We start from the raw sequence: 18,205 nt of genomic DNA, 5'->3' as shown, positions 1-18,205 counted from the left end.
ATGCCGCCCCATCTCTGGGTTTATTGCATAAGTAACTAAAAAAGCAGTAAAGACACAACAGCAAATTTAGACATTCCACCAAATAGGTCATAGGTGGCCAAATTAGGAAGGCCCAGGCGATATCCATGGTGCGCTAGGAAGCACTTTTAGAAGGGTGAATAAGTTCTAGCATTCGGTGGGGCTTGGGATAAAAAAAATAAAACAAAGTTTGGAAGCCAGTCATAAGTAGGACTGAAATAGAATTCCTCGCTACTGGTCAGTAGCGACAGAACGGTCGCAAAAACTATTACTGTTAGAAGGGAACGACACTAGGACCAGGCTGGCTTCTGTCCTAGGTTACTGCTGGTAGAAACAACGGAGTGGGGGCTTTGTGCGGCTGAGGAGCAGGTGAACAGGATGGTTTCGTTTTAGGACTTTCGCTCAATTGTTCCAAAGTTCACCCGTAGAATTTGGATACAAGCTGACCCCATCAAGGGAGGAGAAATGGATGGTTGGGTCAAATCCCATTTTTAAGCACTTTGGTGCACTTGTACAAGAGCAGCTAATTGGTGGCTCCAAATATCTGAGAAGCAAATAACAGGGCAACTCAGTGGTTCTCTTGTTATCGTTTTTACTGAGCGTGGACCAGGCTTCCAGAAGCATCGGAGCACTTTACAGAGTTATACACCAATACAGAGGCATAACAGAACATGATGGATCGCTGTTCTAGTCTAAGAACCCCTCTATCAAAAATAAATCTCTCAAAAGTTCCGGATCTCTGGAACAGACATGTTGCCCAGACGGGTCCTTCACAAAGATCATCCGTGCGAGTCTTCCCCACCCGTCCCAGGTCTCCTCCATAACTCAAGACCGCACTACTGAGCCCATCAGTGCTTCCATTACTTCCCAGCTATCTCTGCCCTTTCTAAATCCCATGTACACACAGTCTACCATCTTCTATGTTCAATTTGTTATTGTTAGGAGGACACAAAGCAATTTTATTTCAGCTTCCTTCTCATTCTTTAGTTTGCAAAAACAAACGACTTGAAATGAAATTGCGCGCAGTTCCTTGCATGTCATCTAAAGAGGTTCATACGTTTGGGGCTTACATTTTTTGGTTCATCAGCAACTCTCGGTGGAGGTCTTGATGATTTCGTGAAATTTTTACAGGATTAACCATTTTCTTCGGTCTGATCAACTCTGGATTGTCCGCGTCGATGTAGTCGGGCTCAGCCATGATACGCCCGTCAAAATATGGATCACCACGTTCTCCGGCCTCTGCAATTCGGAACAAAACAGGTCAGGCAAAACGCATGGCAAAGTAGAGGCCTTACAATCATGACCTAGAAATATTTACTACAAGCAGGTATCATTACTTCTTTTCTACAGTTTACCGAAGTACTGTCTTTTAAAAAGTATAAACACCTCTGGTTACAGCGGGAGGCATCCTTACGAAGGTTTGTGATCATCCAAAAGTAAATTTGATATAATTCTGGTTTGAAAACCTTGGCTCTACTCTCATAAAAACAGCTGTCATTAATGGATTATTTATTCACATGCAGAATGGTACGAAGCCAAAAACATCGCTACCATGGCATGGCTAAGTGTAAGATGTCACCCTCTCATACAAACCATCAAATGGTGAAAAATATACTTTTTTTTAGATCGTCCCGAGCACCTGCAGACCAGGCAGAGCATAGAGCAAGGTTGTCCAACTCCAGGCCTCGTGGGCCGGCATCCCGATGGGTTTTCAGGATATCCCTAATTAATATTCATGAGAATCAATGTGCATACATTTAGAATCATTGTATGCAGATTTGTCTCATGCATATTCATGAGGGATATCCTGAAAATCCAAAATGTTTCCAACCCTAGAGGCCTGGAATTGGACAATCCTGGCATAAAGGAGATGGGTATACATTTCAGTAAACAATGTAAGCCAAGCATTGGCAACACGCGCAGAGTCGCCCATAGTGGAACGACGCAAATGCGGGAAATACTGGAGATCCAACATCAGAGTTCGTAATGAGAAGCACTCGTCCCATGTCTCCCCCGAGACGGCTCCACGGATTTGAAGGGAAATCATTTAATGCCCAATGTGTTCAGCCGCTCTGATACCGCACACTCCTCATCTCTCACCCACCCGCCAAACACACACTTGCAACTCTAAAGAAGCATGTTGGTCGGATGCAGGGCCAATAAGGAACCCTATTAAAAGGTGGAAAAGGTTCAAAAGTGTATCAAATAATTAAAATACGTATGTGGATAATTTAACTATTTACAGCTTTGTAACAAGGACAGTACAAAGGGTGAATATAATAAATCGGTCATACGGCTCCATGTCATTATATCGCCAGGTTTTGTGTGGATTTGTTGCTGCCGAGAAAATTTTATTTTCATTTGTGGGGCCCCCCCCACCTCATATCCCCCTTCTTGGTTATGTTCTACTCATTTCCCACACTCTACTCTTTATATCCCTTTAAACCTGCCCATATTTTTTCAATGAATTTTCTCAGCTCCAAAACAAAAACAAAAAAAAATACATTCGGCAGTACAACAACTTCACGAAAAAAAAAAAATACTGAGGAATGAACGTTGTACCTGTCGTACATATTGCAACTGAGCTCATAGCACACAGTTCCTTGGGACCCAGTCAAGTTCATGACCTATCTGGAATCCTCGCTCTGTACCAGCCGCCCCTCAATTAACTATTCCAGCCCACTGCTGCATGCTCCCCCCTCTTCCACTCCGCCCTGTGTTTCCCCACTCTCCCAAGAGGCCAGTTGTTGTGCAATATGCCCGATACACCAACCCATTCCCGGATCGTCGGCACAATCATAGCTGAAGGGCACAACTAACAAGATGGCGCCGTGCTTGAAGAATAATCAACAAACATCATCTTACATCTGCTGAAATACTGACGCCGAAATTATCCATATCAATCACAGCCACCATTACTATGCACTTGATCTACCGCCCTCCCGGCTGCACCACAACCTTCGAAATTGACATATCCCAATTATTGTCCAACGACACGAAATATAAGTCCCAAGTTATAATCCTAGGCGATTTTAACTTAGGACTTGATGATCCAAAAGATGGGAAAGCAACCGCCCTTAAGGATGCCTTGTCTGAGCTTGGGTTTACACATTGTATCACTAGCCCAACGCATTCTAGATTGGTTAGCAGACCTTAAATGTACCATTAAGGTACTGCCCAACACACCATGTGCCTGGACTGACCATCATCTTATTACCTTTACCATTAACAAGACCATATTCCCTCACCATTCCCACTAAAGGCTGTGCTTCAATGACTAGAAGTAACCTTACCTTAGAAGACCCGTTACCTTTACCACGCCCAATAACTCATCCTAATACCATCTACTCAGATCCTACCGATTTAGTGAATCTATATAATGAAAATCCTTAAAGCTATAGATACAATAGCCCCTCTCAAACTACAGAAATCCAAACCACGAGCCCATATCAACAAATGATACACACCACATTTTAAAACTCAGGAAGGAGAAACATACAGCAAAAACTAACTGGAAAAATGCCCCTTCTCCACAAAATAAAGGTATTTTCATTTCAGCCTCATTTAATTATAAGACAGCCATTATCCAAGCTAAAAAAGATAAATTTCAATGACCGTATAGTCAAAGCTAACTCAAGCACTAAGGAATTGCTCAACATACTAAAAGAACTTGAGTCGCCTGCCCCCAAACCCGACCCTTGCATTAAGGACATCTAATGGTGTGCCAACATACAAAACGCACTCCAAGACAAAATTAATCTGCTACCTAATAAAATAAAAAAAAACTTCATTAATACTATCCCTCGGAATCCTCCACTCCCCTCTACCATTGCATCAGCACAATTCAACTTTAAACCATTATCTACCAAAGAAGTTGAGCTGATCATCCTCAAACTTAAACCATCCAATTGCAAAGGTGATGTCTGCCCAGTTACGTTAATCAAAGAAGCTGGCACTGAACTCGCGCCGTTTATTACCGCATTCATCAATGCCTCTTTTGCCTCAAGTACCGTACCCACCAGTCTAAAAGATGCATGGGTACTCCCACTCCTAAAATAAAAACCTACGCTGGGCCCTAACAACCCATCTAACTACCGTCCGATCACCGCTGTCCTTTTCTTTTGATAATACTGGATAGAGCATCTTATCTCCAAATTCAGCAATACTTGGAAACAAATAACTTACTAGGTCTAAGAAAGTCAGGTTTCAGCAGACCCAGGCATGGGACAGAGACAGCACGTATTGACCTAAAGAACCAGAATTAGGCTTTAAAAGACGAAGGCAAATCCGCCTTGCTTTTACTACTTGACCCATCTGCGGTATTTGACCTGGTGAACCATGATATACTATGCAAACACCTCTCATCTGCTGCACATTTTTCTGACCGAGCTAACGCTTGGATCAAATCATTCCTCAGTAATAGATCTGGGGGTCTTTGCTCCATCCACCTCAGCCCATCCCTCGCCACTCTCCTGTGGTGTCCCACAGGGATCATGTGAGTCACCGACTCTCTACAATGTTTTCACCAAGTCTTTATTTGATATACTTGACCATCTGGATGTCACGTATACGAATTATGCGGACGACACTCAGATACTTATACCTATCACTGGTGACTACACTGTAGACAGCAAAACATTAAATGATATCTATAGTGTTATACAAATATGGATGGCTAAACATGGTTATATCCAAATGACGATAAAACCGAACTACTCTTACTCGGCTAGATGTATCCTTTAAAACTTTCATTATCGATGGGAATACAATCAAGGTAGCAAACGATGTGAAAACATTAGGCATATACATTGATTCTTCACTATCGCTCACGGGATAAACTAATGCCCTAGCCTCGGCCACAGCATACACCTGTAAGCGTATTACAGCTTCTCGTCCCTACTTGTCCCCAACCAACTGTATATCAGTAGCAAGAGTCTTGGTGTCATCTAAGCTTGACTATTGTAATGCGCTTTCCCTAGGAACGTCCCAACAGAATACCAACAAAATGCAAGTCATGCAGAATAACGCGGTAGAACAGCATGCAACATCCCAAGACAACACTGTATCTCTACAGCCGGACAGAACTCAAAATGGCTAAACATCAAGCAAAGAATGTAACTTAAAACACTCTCATTAACACATAAGTGTTTACACAATCAGGCGCCCATATACCTTTGCAACACGATCTCACGGCATATATCATTAAGCCTTGGTAGAACAGCGCAAACACATTGTGTCACCAAACTGGGTTTTAACCTACAACTTGCGGTGGAGTTAGCTTCCCAGTTCTTGCTGCTGAAAAATGGAATGCGCTCCCTATAACCATTAGAGCTGAGCCTTTGTTTGCGATATTCCGGAACAAGGCTAAGGCATGGCTCAGGGACCAGGACCATAACTGAGTTTTATTATATCCACCCTTATAAAGGGCATTATTGTATATACGCCTCTGATTCTGTAGATATGTATATTCATTGTTCTTGTTTCGTCATTGTATATTACTGTAAATACTTCTGTTATCTTCTGTGCACATATCTTCTTTGCACAGATCTGTCTGTAAATTGTGAATTTGTAAGAGAAGCGCTATGTTGCCTCAGGGTCTTGAGGCACTATATAAATAAATGCAAATGTTGGATGGATGCTCGAAATTGCCCACCAGGCCCTTCAGACTAACCTTCTCAAACTACACGCTCCTAAGGTGCACGCACACATGCCGAAATCGAATAACCCTCCCAATACACAAATACTAGAAGGCCACTTACCCACAATCAAGTTGCATATCCCGGCAGTGGCCAATACAGCCTAGCACCACAGACACTCAAGCCATCACACCCAACGCAAATGCCTCTCAGCTCGCGACACAGGACAATTAGAAGCCAGCCTGCACGCAGTGCTCAGGGAACTTTTGGTCTGCAGACATCAACACAAAAGCAAAGGTATCTTCCAGTTTCCTGTTCCCCATCAAGGTACGCCCCAGCTCTTAGATCCGCAAGAGCACCTGGATGCCGTGCATGGTACACAATGCAATAACACACCAACAAATTAACACACACAGTATGATAGTTCCACCTATATAAGCACGGGATCTGCTATAAAAGCACTTGCATTAAATATCAACTTGTTCAACACCCTGATAGAACGCCCCTCCGTCCGCCCGGCTTTTGCCCAAGAAGTTTTACAAAACTCAAACCATGGACCTTTAAGCAAGAGTTGCAGAAACAGTCTGACCTGGAAAGACTTGCACGTTTTAAGTGTATTGCAGAAGTTATCTATGATCCTTCCTTGCGTTTCAATCATTGTGGTTTTTAATTGGAATCAAGTGTCTCCAGGGTGATGGCAGCAATGAAATGCTAAACGACTAAATTCACCTGCTTCGACTGAATACCCCTCCGCAACAATCCAGTAACTCTGGCGAATATGCAAAACACTCATGATTCCCAAGTCCTGCAAAAGGCACCGTGGAGACAAGGGCACAGGAAATTTCACCAACCTTTAACTCCTTATTATTGAGAAACACATCATACTGGCAGACCCGCCACTGGATCCATCATGAACGTCAACGTGCTGGTCCACATCACCAAACGCTATGGACCGAGCGGTACTCTGGGACCAAACACGTCGACGTCGAAGAAGGATTAAGGATTGATAATGCGTGAACGAGGAGTACTGCCACTTTCTGGCAATTTCACAGTATCGTGAGGCAAGCTTTGCATGGACTAAGCAACCATTAACAGCAGGCAGCCGCGATGAGCAGGCAGGCTTTTCATCACATGCACCTCTACTGCAGCGAACAAGGTCGCTGCAACATGCATACTAGTGATCGGCATGGCTGCCGTGCACACGCAGAAATTGCTATTGGTAACATCGTAAAGATGAAATGCAAATTGAAACAAGAGGGGGCATCAAAACCACAGTTCTTAGGAAAAGGGCCACCTCTAACACGTGCAGAGTTACAACCAGTAAACCTTGTGGCTAGCGCCCCTGTGCTTTCACCACACTGGCCCCTCTTGAAATCCAAGACTACTGCTGCATTGCCACCAGGTAATATTCAGTGCTCCCCCTTTACATAAGGTAGTCCAAACAAATAGCTCCAACACGTTGTAAAGATCCAATGTAATGCAGGGGTTAAATCTTTGCAAACCACAGCTCCCAAAACACAACAAATAGTCGATTGATCAATGGCGGGTAATTTCTCCTCAGTCAGTACAACCAATGGGACTTTATGCTCTTAGTAGGATACAGAAATAAGATACTGCGTCCTGAAGACGAACACATTAGGTGTGATAGTTGGCCGAAACATGGCCAAAATCATGAGCTTCTGGGCACAGAGCCACACGAATGGCATCATCGTGATAACCTGACCAAACAGTGCAACAGATCAAAATGTACTATGCAACAATTGTTACACTCCACAGACTACCGTACAATGCGGCTCTTCTGCACACACAAAAAGACAGACAAGTTTCTGAAAAACTAGAAGGGTCCCTCAAAGAAACCGTATGCTCCCCAGACTCCACATGTTTAAGGTTATAGCTGAGGATGATAGTAAAGTACACGAACCCGCAATAGAAATAACAGAAGATCCAAAGTTCAACAGCCTTTCGCGCCTAGGGTTATTTGCAGAAGGTGTTCTCGACCCCCTTTCAGCGGTGCTCACTGGTATGCGTTTTCCACCAAGCCATAAAATGCGCACAGAAATACTGGCCTGTACGTACCAGGTGTTTCTTCGGTACTCGAGTACCAGGACACGGCGGACATGGTCTTGAAGTTATTACTCCACAGTTTGGCAACGGCGCAACTAAGACCTCTTAACACCGCACCACCGTGGAACACCGCACCAGGAGTGCGGTGGCGTCAGGAGATTGCATTGCACAATGGTGCACGAGGTTAGGCGCGTTAATCATTAAACACCACTAACTCAATGCCTTACAAGGGCAAGGAAGGACTTCCTGGTGTCGCAGCTTAGGTAATACTTGCATGTTGGTACATGAAGCCTGAATACATATGGAGCCTATATCTTTTCAGTGCCTATTTAAGTTTTTATTAAAAAAAAAAAAATTGGTTTCCGTTGTAGAGAAGAATCAGAAATCAAATCAGATTTCCTGGCTCTGCCAACACTTACTCCAAACAGCCATGATATATATAGCTTTTCCACTGTCAAGAAAGGAAGCCTTGAGGTTCTCAAAGAGCTGAAAATGCCATCTCCCTGGTCCAGAAAAAAAAAAATATGTTTTGTATTTAGAGTTTTTTTGAACAATTCAACTTTGTATTTCCATTTTTTGTTGCATTTTGTGCTTTGTAATATTTTGGCAACATTCCGAGTTTTTGTGATTTGTTTTTGTCCCTTCTTGTAAGGCAAAACAAAAAGGTGATGGCTGGAAGATATTGAATTAATCATAACCACGGGCCTGCCTCTAAGCAACCATCTGGCCGATTTTCTGCTCAACCGTTGGACCGCTCCGCTTGCAATACTGGCCCACAAGATGTTTTGGGCTACAACTCCCATGAGCACCCATTGATTATGCTGGCTTGGGAAGATGGGAGATGCAGTCCAAAACATCTGGAGAGCCACAGGTTACGGAGCCCGGCCTTAAAATGAGGAGCACCTTTGATCCTCATCCAGTACGCGGTCTACTGAGCTTCCAGTCAAGTGTGATGTGCACTCCCTCCCCCTAGTCTCTGCCACTCGCTACCTTTCCCCTAGTACTTCAAGGTAGTTTCATTGCAGGCCTGCGCTGTGTAAACTGCCAGGTAAGCAAAATAAAAACTTTAATTACTTTGGGACAAACAATATCAAGCATATGGAGACGCCCAGACTGGTGCATCTCAACAGCCTTCCTATAATGTCACCCTCCAACCTTGCATGCACGTTTTTGAAGTGAATGGAAAAACAATTTTCTGAATTTATCAGGAAGACTCCACAGAATGCCCGAGATCATTGCTTTAGCAACAAACAAAAAAAACTGTATTACATCTTCTGTTCGTCCCAGCTGGACACCAAAGCCTGAAGAATCCAGCAACCAGACAGCAAAAAAATCAATTAAAAAAAGCACAAAAAATTACAAAATTTAAATTAAAAACAAAAACCACAGTACAAAAGTATCGATTTTGCATTAGAAGAGAGGACCGTGCATTCTAATATGGTGACATCACCATCTCAAAATACACCATCATTTGACAAAGAATACTAAAACAATGCTTATATACCAGTTACAAAACCTGTGCATGCTTAGAAAGGCGTGCAAGTTGTTGGGAAGAGAGCAAATCTATCCCACCCCCCCTAGGCACTTTAGGGTGAGGCGAGCCCCATTGGAAGAACTATAATAGACCAGGGGCGAGGGGAGCGTTCTAAAAGGTCCCCACACAATCATAGTACGCAATTTAGACGTTTAGACAGAGTGTGCATATAAGCAGAGGCGATTTTGCAGATATTAAGCAGCCTTTGTCTAAGCATAGGGCCTGCACGGCCATGTGGTATTTAGTGTGTTCGACACAGGCTGCGAGTCTGAAGGGGAAATCTGAATAGGCCCACGCTGCCGACGAGAGAGGCCCACGCTGCCGACGAGAGAGGCCCACGCTGCCGACATTCACAGAAACTCTTCTTGATTCTTAAATTGTTGCCAATATATGTGTTCTAGAAAGAATGTGCCCTGCAAAGCCATGACACAGCACTGGGCACCATGCTGTGCGTGTTATCACACAGGCGAAAGCAGGCCCCTGACCCCCCACCCGGCCAGCCACGAGTTTAGACCCCTGAATTCCAACAGAACTGTTGACCCCAGATCCCCCCCCCCCCACCCGACCATAAAACAATCAACCACAAAAGATCTAAGAGCATGGCCGTCCCACCTTTATTTCATAATGAGAGAGTCTGTAATGCGAGGTACAGGGAGGGGTACATTATAGTTCAAAAGCGAGGGTCGAGACCTTGGAAGCAGAGAGACGCGATCGGGATGAGTGAAGGATGCATGGTTTAGTGTATAAAATGAAAATAAAAAAAACACAAAAGTTACACATTTACATAAAAATGTACAATACCTCCTCCAATTGAAGTCAGAGTTCATTTAGTTGGTAATGAAGTACTGGTTGCAGATAAGTTATTTTATTTTAGTAGTTGCTGTGTGTAGAGCCACATTCTCGGATCTTTGTGGATGGTCCAGAAGTAGGCTCCTGTCCTTAATGCGGCTGGTAATGTGTTCCAGTGTTTGGCCGCTACCACTGGGAAGCTGCCTTCAGCTTTATAAAGCTTTGGACTGGGTTTCTTTTGACTTTGGAGTTTGACAAACTCCATAGGCATCATCTTGACATTGTGTCACACAGCACCTTCAGTGCAGTGGCACGGGGAAGTCTTAGATTTTCCAAAGGTTTAAATACCTTCTTTTGGATAAAGTACTGTTTCCAAAAGCAGTGTAGTGAAATTGTCTTTGCTTACATTTGTAACTTTCTAGACCCACACACTAGCTTACCATAGGATGCTGGAGGGCAGGGGAGTTGCTAGGTCTGGAAAAGACCCGGGGCTAAGCTGATGTCGGAACTGTTGGGACTGGGGGCTAGCTGGCCTTTTGGCTGTAGCTCCTGAGATTCTATCCGGGGCTACAACCAAAAGATCAGGGGCTATAGCCCCCTGAGCCCCCCCCTAGCAACGCCCCTGCTGGAGGGGTTACTTAGTATCCCCTTTGTCTAGTTTCCCCATGTAACATTTTTGTGTTACCCTTTCTACAATTAATGGCTGGTGGCTCTGATGTACTTTTTCCTACCATTGTGTGTTTTTACCATGGGCTGCTATTGCAGCTGCAGGTAAGTCACCATGGGTGCCCATTGAGTCAAAATGGCCCCAGTCTTTTTTCACCATTTCTTGTTGGAAAGGTCCTTCTTGAGATTTACTTTGTGCGCCAAACCAGGTTTGGTCCCTTTGTACATTTTGTCTTTGGCGGGATTCACGAGTGAAGACCGCCTCTGGCTCCAGTATGTCTGGCAGGGGCAGAAAGTGAGGGAGGTGCCCAAAACTCACTGTGCTTTATCCACTTGGTTACACGAATGCACCCAAAAGTGATTGGCCGGCTGGCTGTCTGGCAAGGACAACCACCCTGCTGTTTGATTGACAGCTAGGCTGGAAGAGCCAGAGAGAGGAACACCAGATTGCGTGCGTTGCAGTGGTGTCCGAGAACCACAGTGTCGCCATTTGCTGTCAAGAAGGAGCTGAAACACAGAAGTGCAGCCGAATCAAAGTTTGCCCATTGCTGACCCATTCCACAGCAGGAGTCCCCAGACGTCCTCCCTCTTGTCCCCATGACTGAGGCTCAGAAACAACAGGATCTCCAGAGCTGTATAGGAACAGAATCCAGCTGGAACCATTTCTTCTAACAAGAGGTACTGTAAAGACCAAGAGAACTTATCTTTTGTTGTGTACCCTTGCTTGCTCTCAGCTGAGACCTGTCCTGGTTACCTTGCAGAGTTGCTAAAGCTTTACCCCACACAAGCGTCCCAGCTTGTGGCCCTTCAAGTGTTCTATTTTCTAAAAATGTTTCTACAAACATTGTGCAAGACTTTTCTACCTACCTACAAAGATCATCTTCAGCTCCCCTGGACATGGTGCAATTAACATTGACGGTCCTGGCTCCCTAAGAGACTCCCCTTTACTTCTGACGCTGTGTTTTGGCCTTTCCCCCAGGAAAGGGTCAACTTACTCTGCTTCGGAAGGTTCTTAAAAGTACTTACCTGTTTTTGAATTATTTGTTAACCTTTGTTTTTTCCTCTATTCTATCTTTTGCACCAAACTCAGTATTGCTCTAAATGTACCTGTGGTAAAGAAATGTCCACAGTGTCCTAGTTATTTAAGTAACCTGAGGGTGTAGCAAGTGTCTTTGTACCATCCCCAATGGGTATCCTCTGATTTAGAGAAACAGTGTGTTTTGAAGTGTATTTTAATTGTTACATATATTGTTCCCTTCTGAAGAAGGCTTATACAACTGACTGTGAAATTAATGCATTGGTTCATCAAGAGACCTTGAGTATAAGTGTTTTTTTGAATAACTGCTACTGTGTAACTCCGTCACAACATTACTGCTCACATTGACCTCTCTTGAGATGAGCCTGGCCGCTCAGCCACACTACCAACCTGTCTAGTTCAGACTTATACCAAAGGTTGGGTCCCTATTGCCAGGAGGTCAAGGTTATTGTAGTGCACCCAAAGGGTACTGCATACAATCTTACCTAACAGCATTTGTACGTTGTAGTGAGAGTTTTGAATATGATTCACTCCTGGACAGGCAGCCAGTGGGTGTTCCATCTAATCATGGAGATGCGAGTATTTTTATGGATGTTTAGAGCTGCTCTTAAAGTGTTATTTTGAATCACCTGCAGATTTTTGATATTATGGTTCTTGGTACCAGCATAGCGGGCATTACAGTAGTCAAGTCTGGACAAGAGAAGGGCTCTGGCTCGAAGTGATGTAGCTGTCGGGAGATAGGAAAGGTCAGCAGGCGTTAATGAGCTTAGACATCTAGGCTGCTGCCAATGCTGTGGTGTGGACTTGTCTGGTCAAAGTAAGGGCTCAGGCCAGGTAAAAACCAAAAGGTTTTTACTTCCTTGATAGTGTTGCCATCTATATTGAAGGATTTTAAAAAGTTGCAAAGTTTATTAAGATGGTTTTGCGATCCTATGAGAAGTTCCTTTCTTATGATTTAGGCATAATCCATGTTGGGCCATCCAGGCCTGGAGAGTTCGATAGATTGTGTTAAGTGATGCAGAGTTAGTGTCGTAAGAGCCAGAGATAGGTATGAGGCTTTGTGTGTCATCTGTGTAATTGGTGTCAGTAAGGTATTGTCGCCCTTGGGATCGTTAAGGCCCAGGTTTAGATCTCCCAATAGTAAGGTTTCAGAGCTAGGCTTTGTGTTTGTGGAGAGGAGTTGTGCTACGTCATCCTTAAATGAGGATATCAGGCCAGGTCATCTGTAGATCAGGTGAATGTTCGAGGTAGCCGTGGGAGATAAGGCAATTTTGATGGATAGTAATTTGCCCGAGTGGAAAGTGTAGTTGGGAATTTCTCTGATGTTGAGTGTTCTTAGCAATAATTGGTACTCCAACGCCTTTGGCTGTAGGTCTATCAGTCCTGTAGATGGTATTGTTTTCTGGGACAGCAAGTGAGAGGGCTCGGCCTGCCGCTGCGTGGAGCCAGGATTTAGTAATGGCTATGAAGTCAAGTTTATTGGAGGTGATAAGGTCTGCGGTGTCCAAGGCATAAGTTAGGAGTGACCTTGCTTTTATGAGGGCACCCTGGAGCATCGCCGATTTCTAGTTAAAGTTGTGAGTTTGGGTGAGAGTTGAGTCAGTGTTTTGTTCTTGCATCGATGTTAGAGTCAGGTTTGCTATATTTCAGGGGTTCCTGGAGGGGGTTGATTGGCCAATGGTCGGGGTATTCCACACATTTGAACCGATAGTGTGGTTCTTAGGGGTCTAAGAAGCGTAGATTGGGGTTCTGGAGTTAAGATGTATATTCCTCCGGGTGGTTGAGGTGATGGTAGTTGCTAGGTCTGGGCCGCAGGGTCAATCGCAGATTAGTTCCTGCTGTCTCATTGATACGAACGGTTTGTAGGCTCAGGCGCTGTGGTGGACTGAGGTAGTGTGTATTGGCAGCTGGTAGGATGAGTGTGGGAAGGATGGTAAGGGAGTCATGGAGGTTGGGCGACATTGTTAGTGTGCCAGTGCGTATGTTGTAGGCAGGGATCTGTGGTAGGCTGAGGTGGGTCAAGCCTGAAGGGGAATCTATGCATGTACATGGGTTCATAGTTAGGCGACTGGTGTGTGCATGCGATCAGGAGAATGTATATCTATGGCACAGGTGGAAACAGGCAAGGCTGCAACTAAAGATAGTGCGGCAGTTTGTGCAATGTACGTGACAAAGGTTGGCTAGTACTAGATATAGAGATTAGGTACAAGCAGAATAAGGTGTAAATGAGTAACTGCATATGCATATTAGGCTCATTAGACATAATGAACTATATTTGAAATGGGGTCAATGCATACAGAGTGGTTAAAGCACTTTAAGCACTGTTAGATAATGCAATCAATACAATGTGGTTAATACGCTTTAGACAGTAAATGAGCAGTTTGTACAGTGCAAGGCAGTTACAGTAGATCAAGGGTTTGTACACCAAGTTCAATAGGCAAATTAGGTGGCACTGGATTAGACGGTCAGTACATTTTGGATAGTTATGTTTGCAGCCATTACAATGTAAGGCAATTTACAGCTGCACTATGGGTCAGAATACGCCTGGCGCAGGCCCCAGCTGTGCCAGAGGCCAGGTTAGCAGGTTGCTTTTGTACTCAATATCTGTTATGAAAGATCTCTGGGCTTGCAAGTATCTCAAGTATCGGCAGGAGCAAGTCTGTGGGGACCTCTAGATACTTAGGTCGCCGAGAATTGTGATATGAGGGTTCATTAAATAATGTGCAAATGAAAGCGCAATGTAGCATTTGGCACAGATCCAATGAAGTTACGCTGCACGAAATAGATGCACTTCAATATTGGGCTTGGAGTGGAATAGGCACCTGTGATGTAGGGCATTTGGCAGTGTAGCAGGTGACTCAAATGAGCACGGTATAGGGACCGTGAAAACCGGTTGCAACGGATCGAGACGAGGGGCATGGGTAGTCACAAGGTTGTGCATGTGGATAAATCTTAACAGGCTTGATGAGGGTTTGGATCAGATCAGTGTGCAGCCTTTAAGATAGCAAAAGTGTCTGGCCCCGGGTTTCCAGAAGCCACAGACAGGCACAGACAGGGGCCTTGGACAACGGGCCTTTGAGAATCGGGCAGGCTTCTGCCTGCTGGCATGGCTGATTGACCTTTACCAGCCTGAAAGAGGCAATCACATAGGAGATCGCGGAGAATGTGGTCAGCTGATTCGGGTGCATAGTGTGTTCGACAGTTAGAGGCACAAGAAGCGGTCAGCCATTTTGGACTATGCATTTGGACACGTTATCAGAATTCACAATAGATTTTCAAAAGCAGCCTTGAGGCTGAACCCAACGAGGCTGGTGCCTCAGTTTTGTGGTGGGGAACGGTCAATTTCAATATTTGTAAAGCACGCCTTGCCCTCTGGCATCTCAGCGCATATTTTATAGTTACGGCAGACAAATGGCAGCATTGAATAAATCATAAACGAAAGTATAGTGTCTATTTACAAAAGTATATACATGTCATATGCAGGGTGGCTAAGTTAGCAGTGCAGAGATGGAACAGGGGAAACGGTGCTAGCTGTCACATTGCAGATCTTATTTTTGGCACTTCGTGGGATTTCGCAATTTCAAACTGCATCTCTCCAGTAATGCCCCAGAGGCTTCACTTGTGTGCTAGGGTATGGGTTGGCTGCTCCTGCAGCATTCGCAAAGGCGAGAAGAGCTCCTGCTCTCCTGAAGAAGCTGTAACGTCAGCATCCTTAACATTGAGAGATGATAGAGTAGCACTGTTCGTAAATGTAGCCAATTGCTTCTTTGCCCTTGGTTCCCTGGAGAAAAGTGTATAGACCCCACCTGATGGAAGACAGACAGACTGGGCAGGAACCAATGACCTGGCATCCCCTATGGAGTAGGTCGCACCAACCAGCCACACGGGTTTCCACTGCACACAAATGATACAATCTATGATTCAGTGTCCCCTTTTTAGCTCCCGCTTGCACCCTTTTTGCCCAGCACGTTCCATGGCAGCAGAGTTCTTTGCCGACGCACCTACTTGTCTAGGAATAAACACTTTTACCCTTGCACGAGTTTCTTGGGCCTTTTTTCCGGTGTGTGTGCGTTTGTGTTTAGGGGGCGTGCCTTCAAAGTTAGTGTTTGCACAGCATTGCATTAAGCATAGATCTAGTAAAAAGTGTGGTGCCAAAAGTAATATATTAAAACCCTAACTTGTACGCACCCCTCTGAACCCTTGCAGCCATTGGTTACTGCTTCGTGCAGGCCTGCGGCACACAGCAGCCTCCACATGTTCTCTGCAGCTGGAGCGAGGCCTCCTCACACACAAGATCCCCTCTGCCCGTAGCACTCAATGGCAACTATGATTTAATGTTCCGGCAGGGCAGTTTTACACAAAGAGTTTGCATCATAATATAAAGTTCAAACGATTGGCAACATTTAATATCACTCCATGACAATTTATCACATGACATTTTTCTGAACCTTAAGACAGTCTTCAACGGGGGTCGTAGAACCAGTTACACAAAACAAATTGGGCACAAAGACGCTCATAAAGACGCTTAGCACGTGCACGGTCTGGGTTCTCCAGACCAAGTACTGTAGCTAGTCTTCACATTGGTGCTGCGCTTGGCCTGCAGGAGTGTCTTTATGTTCTCCCTCGTTCCCCCCCCCTTGTCACCAAGCACTCTCGAAGCGCATTGCACATAAGCGCTTTGTGGATGAACTCATATCACAAAGCTTACTCTCTACGCTACACCATCACACAATTAGAGTACAGCTATACCCCTTGATAAATTTGGCCTAGCTGCTCACATACGAACACTACCCCATGAACTCCTCATCACTCTAATAAAACGCAGCTATATCACAGGACAAACCGGCCTAGCTGCTCACATAACAAAACCCAGTCTGAGTGTTCACCCACCAGACCGCACACATTCAACTGATATCTTCACGACGACACCAAACGCTAAGATGCCGCTACCATCTGGCAATTATTTTAGATGCACACCTAACTGTTGCAGACACGCACCCTACTACACCAACTCTCTACTGACCTGGGCTGCGGTCCTCGAGGGCGTTCAACCTACCAGCGCTTTGAGGTCAAACCAATGATTTATAGAGCGCTATATAAATGACAAATAACATAACATATGCGTTGTGTGGTTTGGCGTCAACCGGTCTAGTTTTTTTTGTGTGATTTTTACTAAGGAGAGGGTACCTGGCAACCGAAAATAAATCTCCCATGGTGCATTGCAGCACAGCTTTTCAGAAATCAAAATCCACCATTTTTTAGGTGCTTTTTGCGAGAATCCCATGGGAACAGAACTAAAAAGCCTGCTCAAAATTGTATTTGGAGGAGAGAAGGGGATAGGTGGAGGGTTAAAGAAGTGCAGTTGTTGAGTTGGAGGGACACAGAGGGCCATTTCACGCTGACGGTTTGCCTGTTCCTGAAAATAAATGCTCTCCTGTAGAAATTTTACAATATCACGGGAATTGATAATTAGAATAAGTCACAGGAAAAAACATTAGAAAAAAGATACTGGGAGATAAGCCGGAGCCGATGGCCACGAGTGCCAGATTAGCAGACCTGGGAGGCATTTATTGTATGGATTTTTTGTAGTTTGCCACGAGAACCAAAACAGGTTGGATGCCGCAAGAATGATTCTTGCAGGAACGCCTGCCGCGCAGGATTCCCTCAACATTTTCTGGGGGTTAACAAAAAAATTGGGTACAGTCTTACAGTGAAATTGCCACAAATTCTCACAAGAAAATATATTGGGGTGGAGGGTCCTCATTTTCAATATGTATGCTTAAGCACTAAATATTGCACACACTCATTCTGGTTCCCAATTATCCCAAAGTGGCCTGTGCACATGGACCTGTAATGGGTAAAAAGTTCTGTAACAGGGAAAATCCCAAAACACTTGGAATCTGACAGTTTGAAGCTACGTCACGTTAACTCGGACTCCATTACGCAGCCCAAGAACACACTAATGACATCACGTATGACATCACTTATTGCACCGATCACTAGGAACGGGAGAGACCGATATATCCAAATACTTGAGATTATAGCTTACTTTCATAGTCCCAACTTTCATTGGAAGTTGTCCAGGGAGACACCTCAGATCTGCTGGGGTAAACATCAGCCTTAGCACCTGGTCAAAAAGATTTAGCGAGTAATTACTCCACCGCTGTGAAAGAAATGTTGGCATGTGCCTGGGCCGTCGACTACTTCAGATCTTATGTTTGGGGCACGAGATTCAGGTTGGTCACCGACCACAAACCACTCATTCACATGTTGAGCCCGGGCGGCACCAAGACTGCCACCCCGAGGCTGGCCAGGATAGCCGCAAAGCTTCAAGAATATACATACGAGATAGTCCACATTGCAGGTTGGAAAAACGCACAAGCGGACTGCATGTCCAGGCTCCTGAACCAAAGCGCCCCTGGTACCACATTCTTGGAATAAGAGTGCGTCGTAGCCTCCATC

General features: G+C 44.7%; 1 protein-coding gene across 2 annotated transcripts in view; it reads right to left on the bottom strand.

The window, feature by feature from the left end:
• FAM107B (family with sequence similarity 107 member B) overlaps window positions 1–18,205 on the bottom strand; it is a 144,478-nt gene that overhangs the window by 12,699 nt on the left and 113,574 nt on the right. The window contains exons 1-2 of one of the 2 annotated variants that reach the window (XM_069627838.1): window positions 7,731–7,751; window positions 1,089–1,257 (exon numbers count right to left, since the gene is read on the bottom strand). In XM_069627838.1, coding sequence (XP_069483939.1) covers window positions 1,089–1,216 — 128 coding nt within the window. In that variant the 5' untranslated portion in view covers window positions 1,217–1,257; window positions 7,731–7,751. Of the gene's footprint in view, window positions 1–1,088; window positions 1,258–7,730; window positions 7,752–18,205 lie in introns of those variants that run through there. The other variant, XM_069627837.1, reaches the window with a different exon arrangement.

This window comes from Ambystoma mexicanum, chromosome 12, assembly GCF_040938575.1.
Source record: "Ambystoma mexicanum isolate Mex_15411 chromosome 12, UKY_AmexF1_1, whole genome shotgun sequence".
Taxonomy (NCBI): domain Eukaryota; kingdom Metazoa; phylum Chordata; class Amphibia; order Caudata; family Ambystomatidae; genus Ambystoma; species Ambystoma mexicanum.
This window is presented reverse-complemented; position numbering and strand designations above follow the sequence as displayed.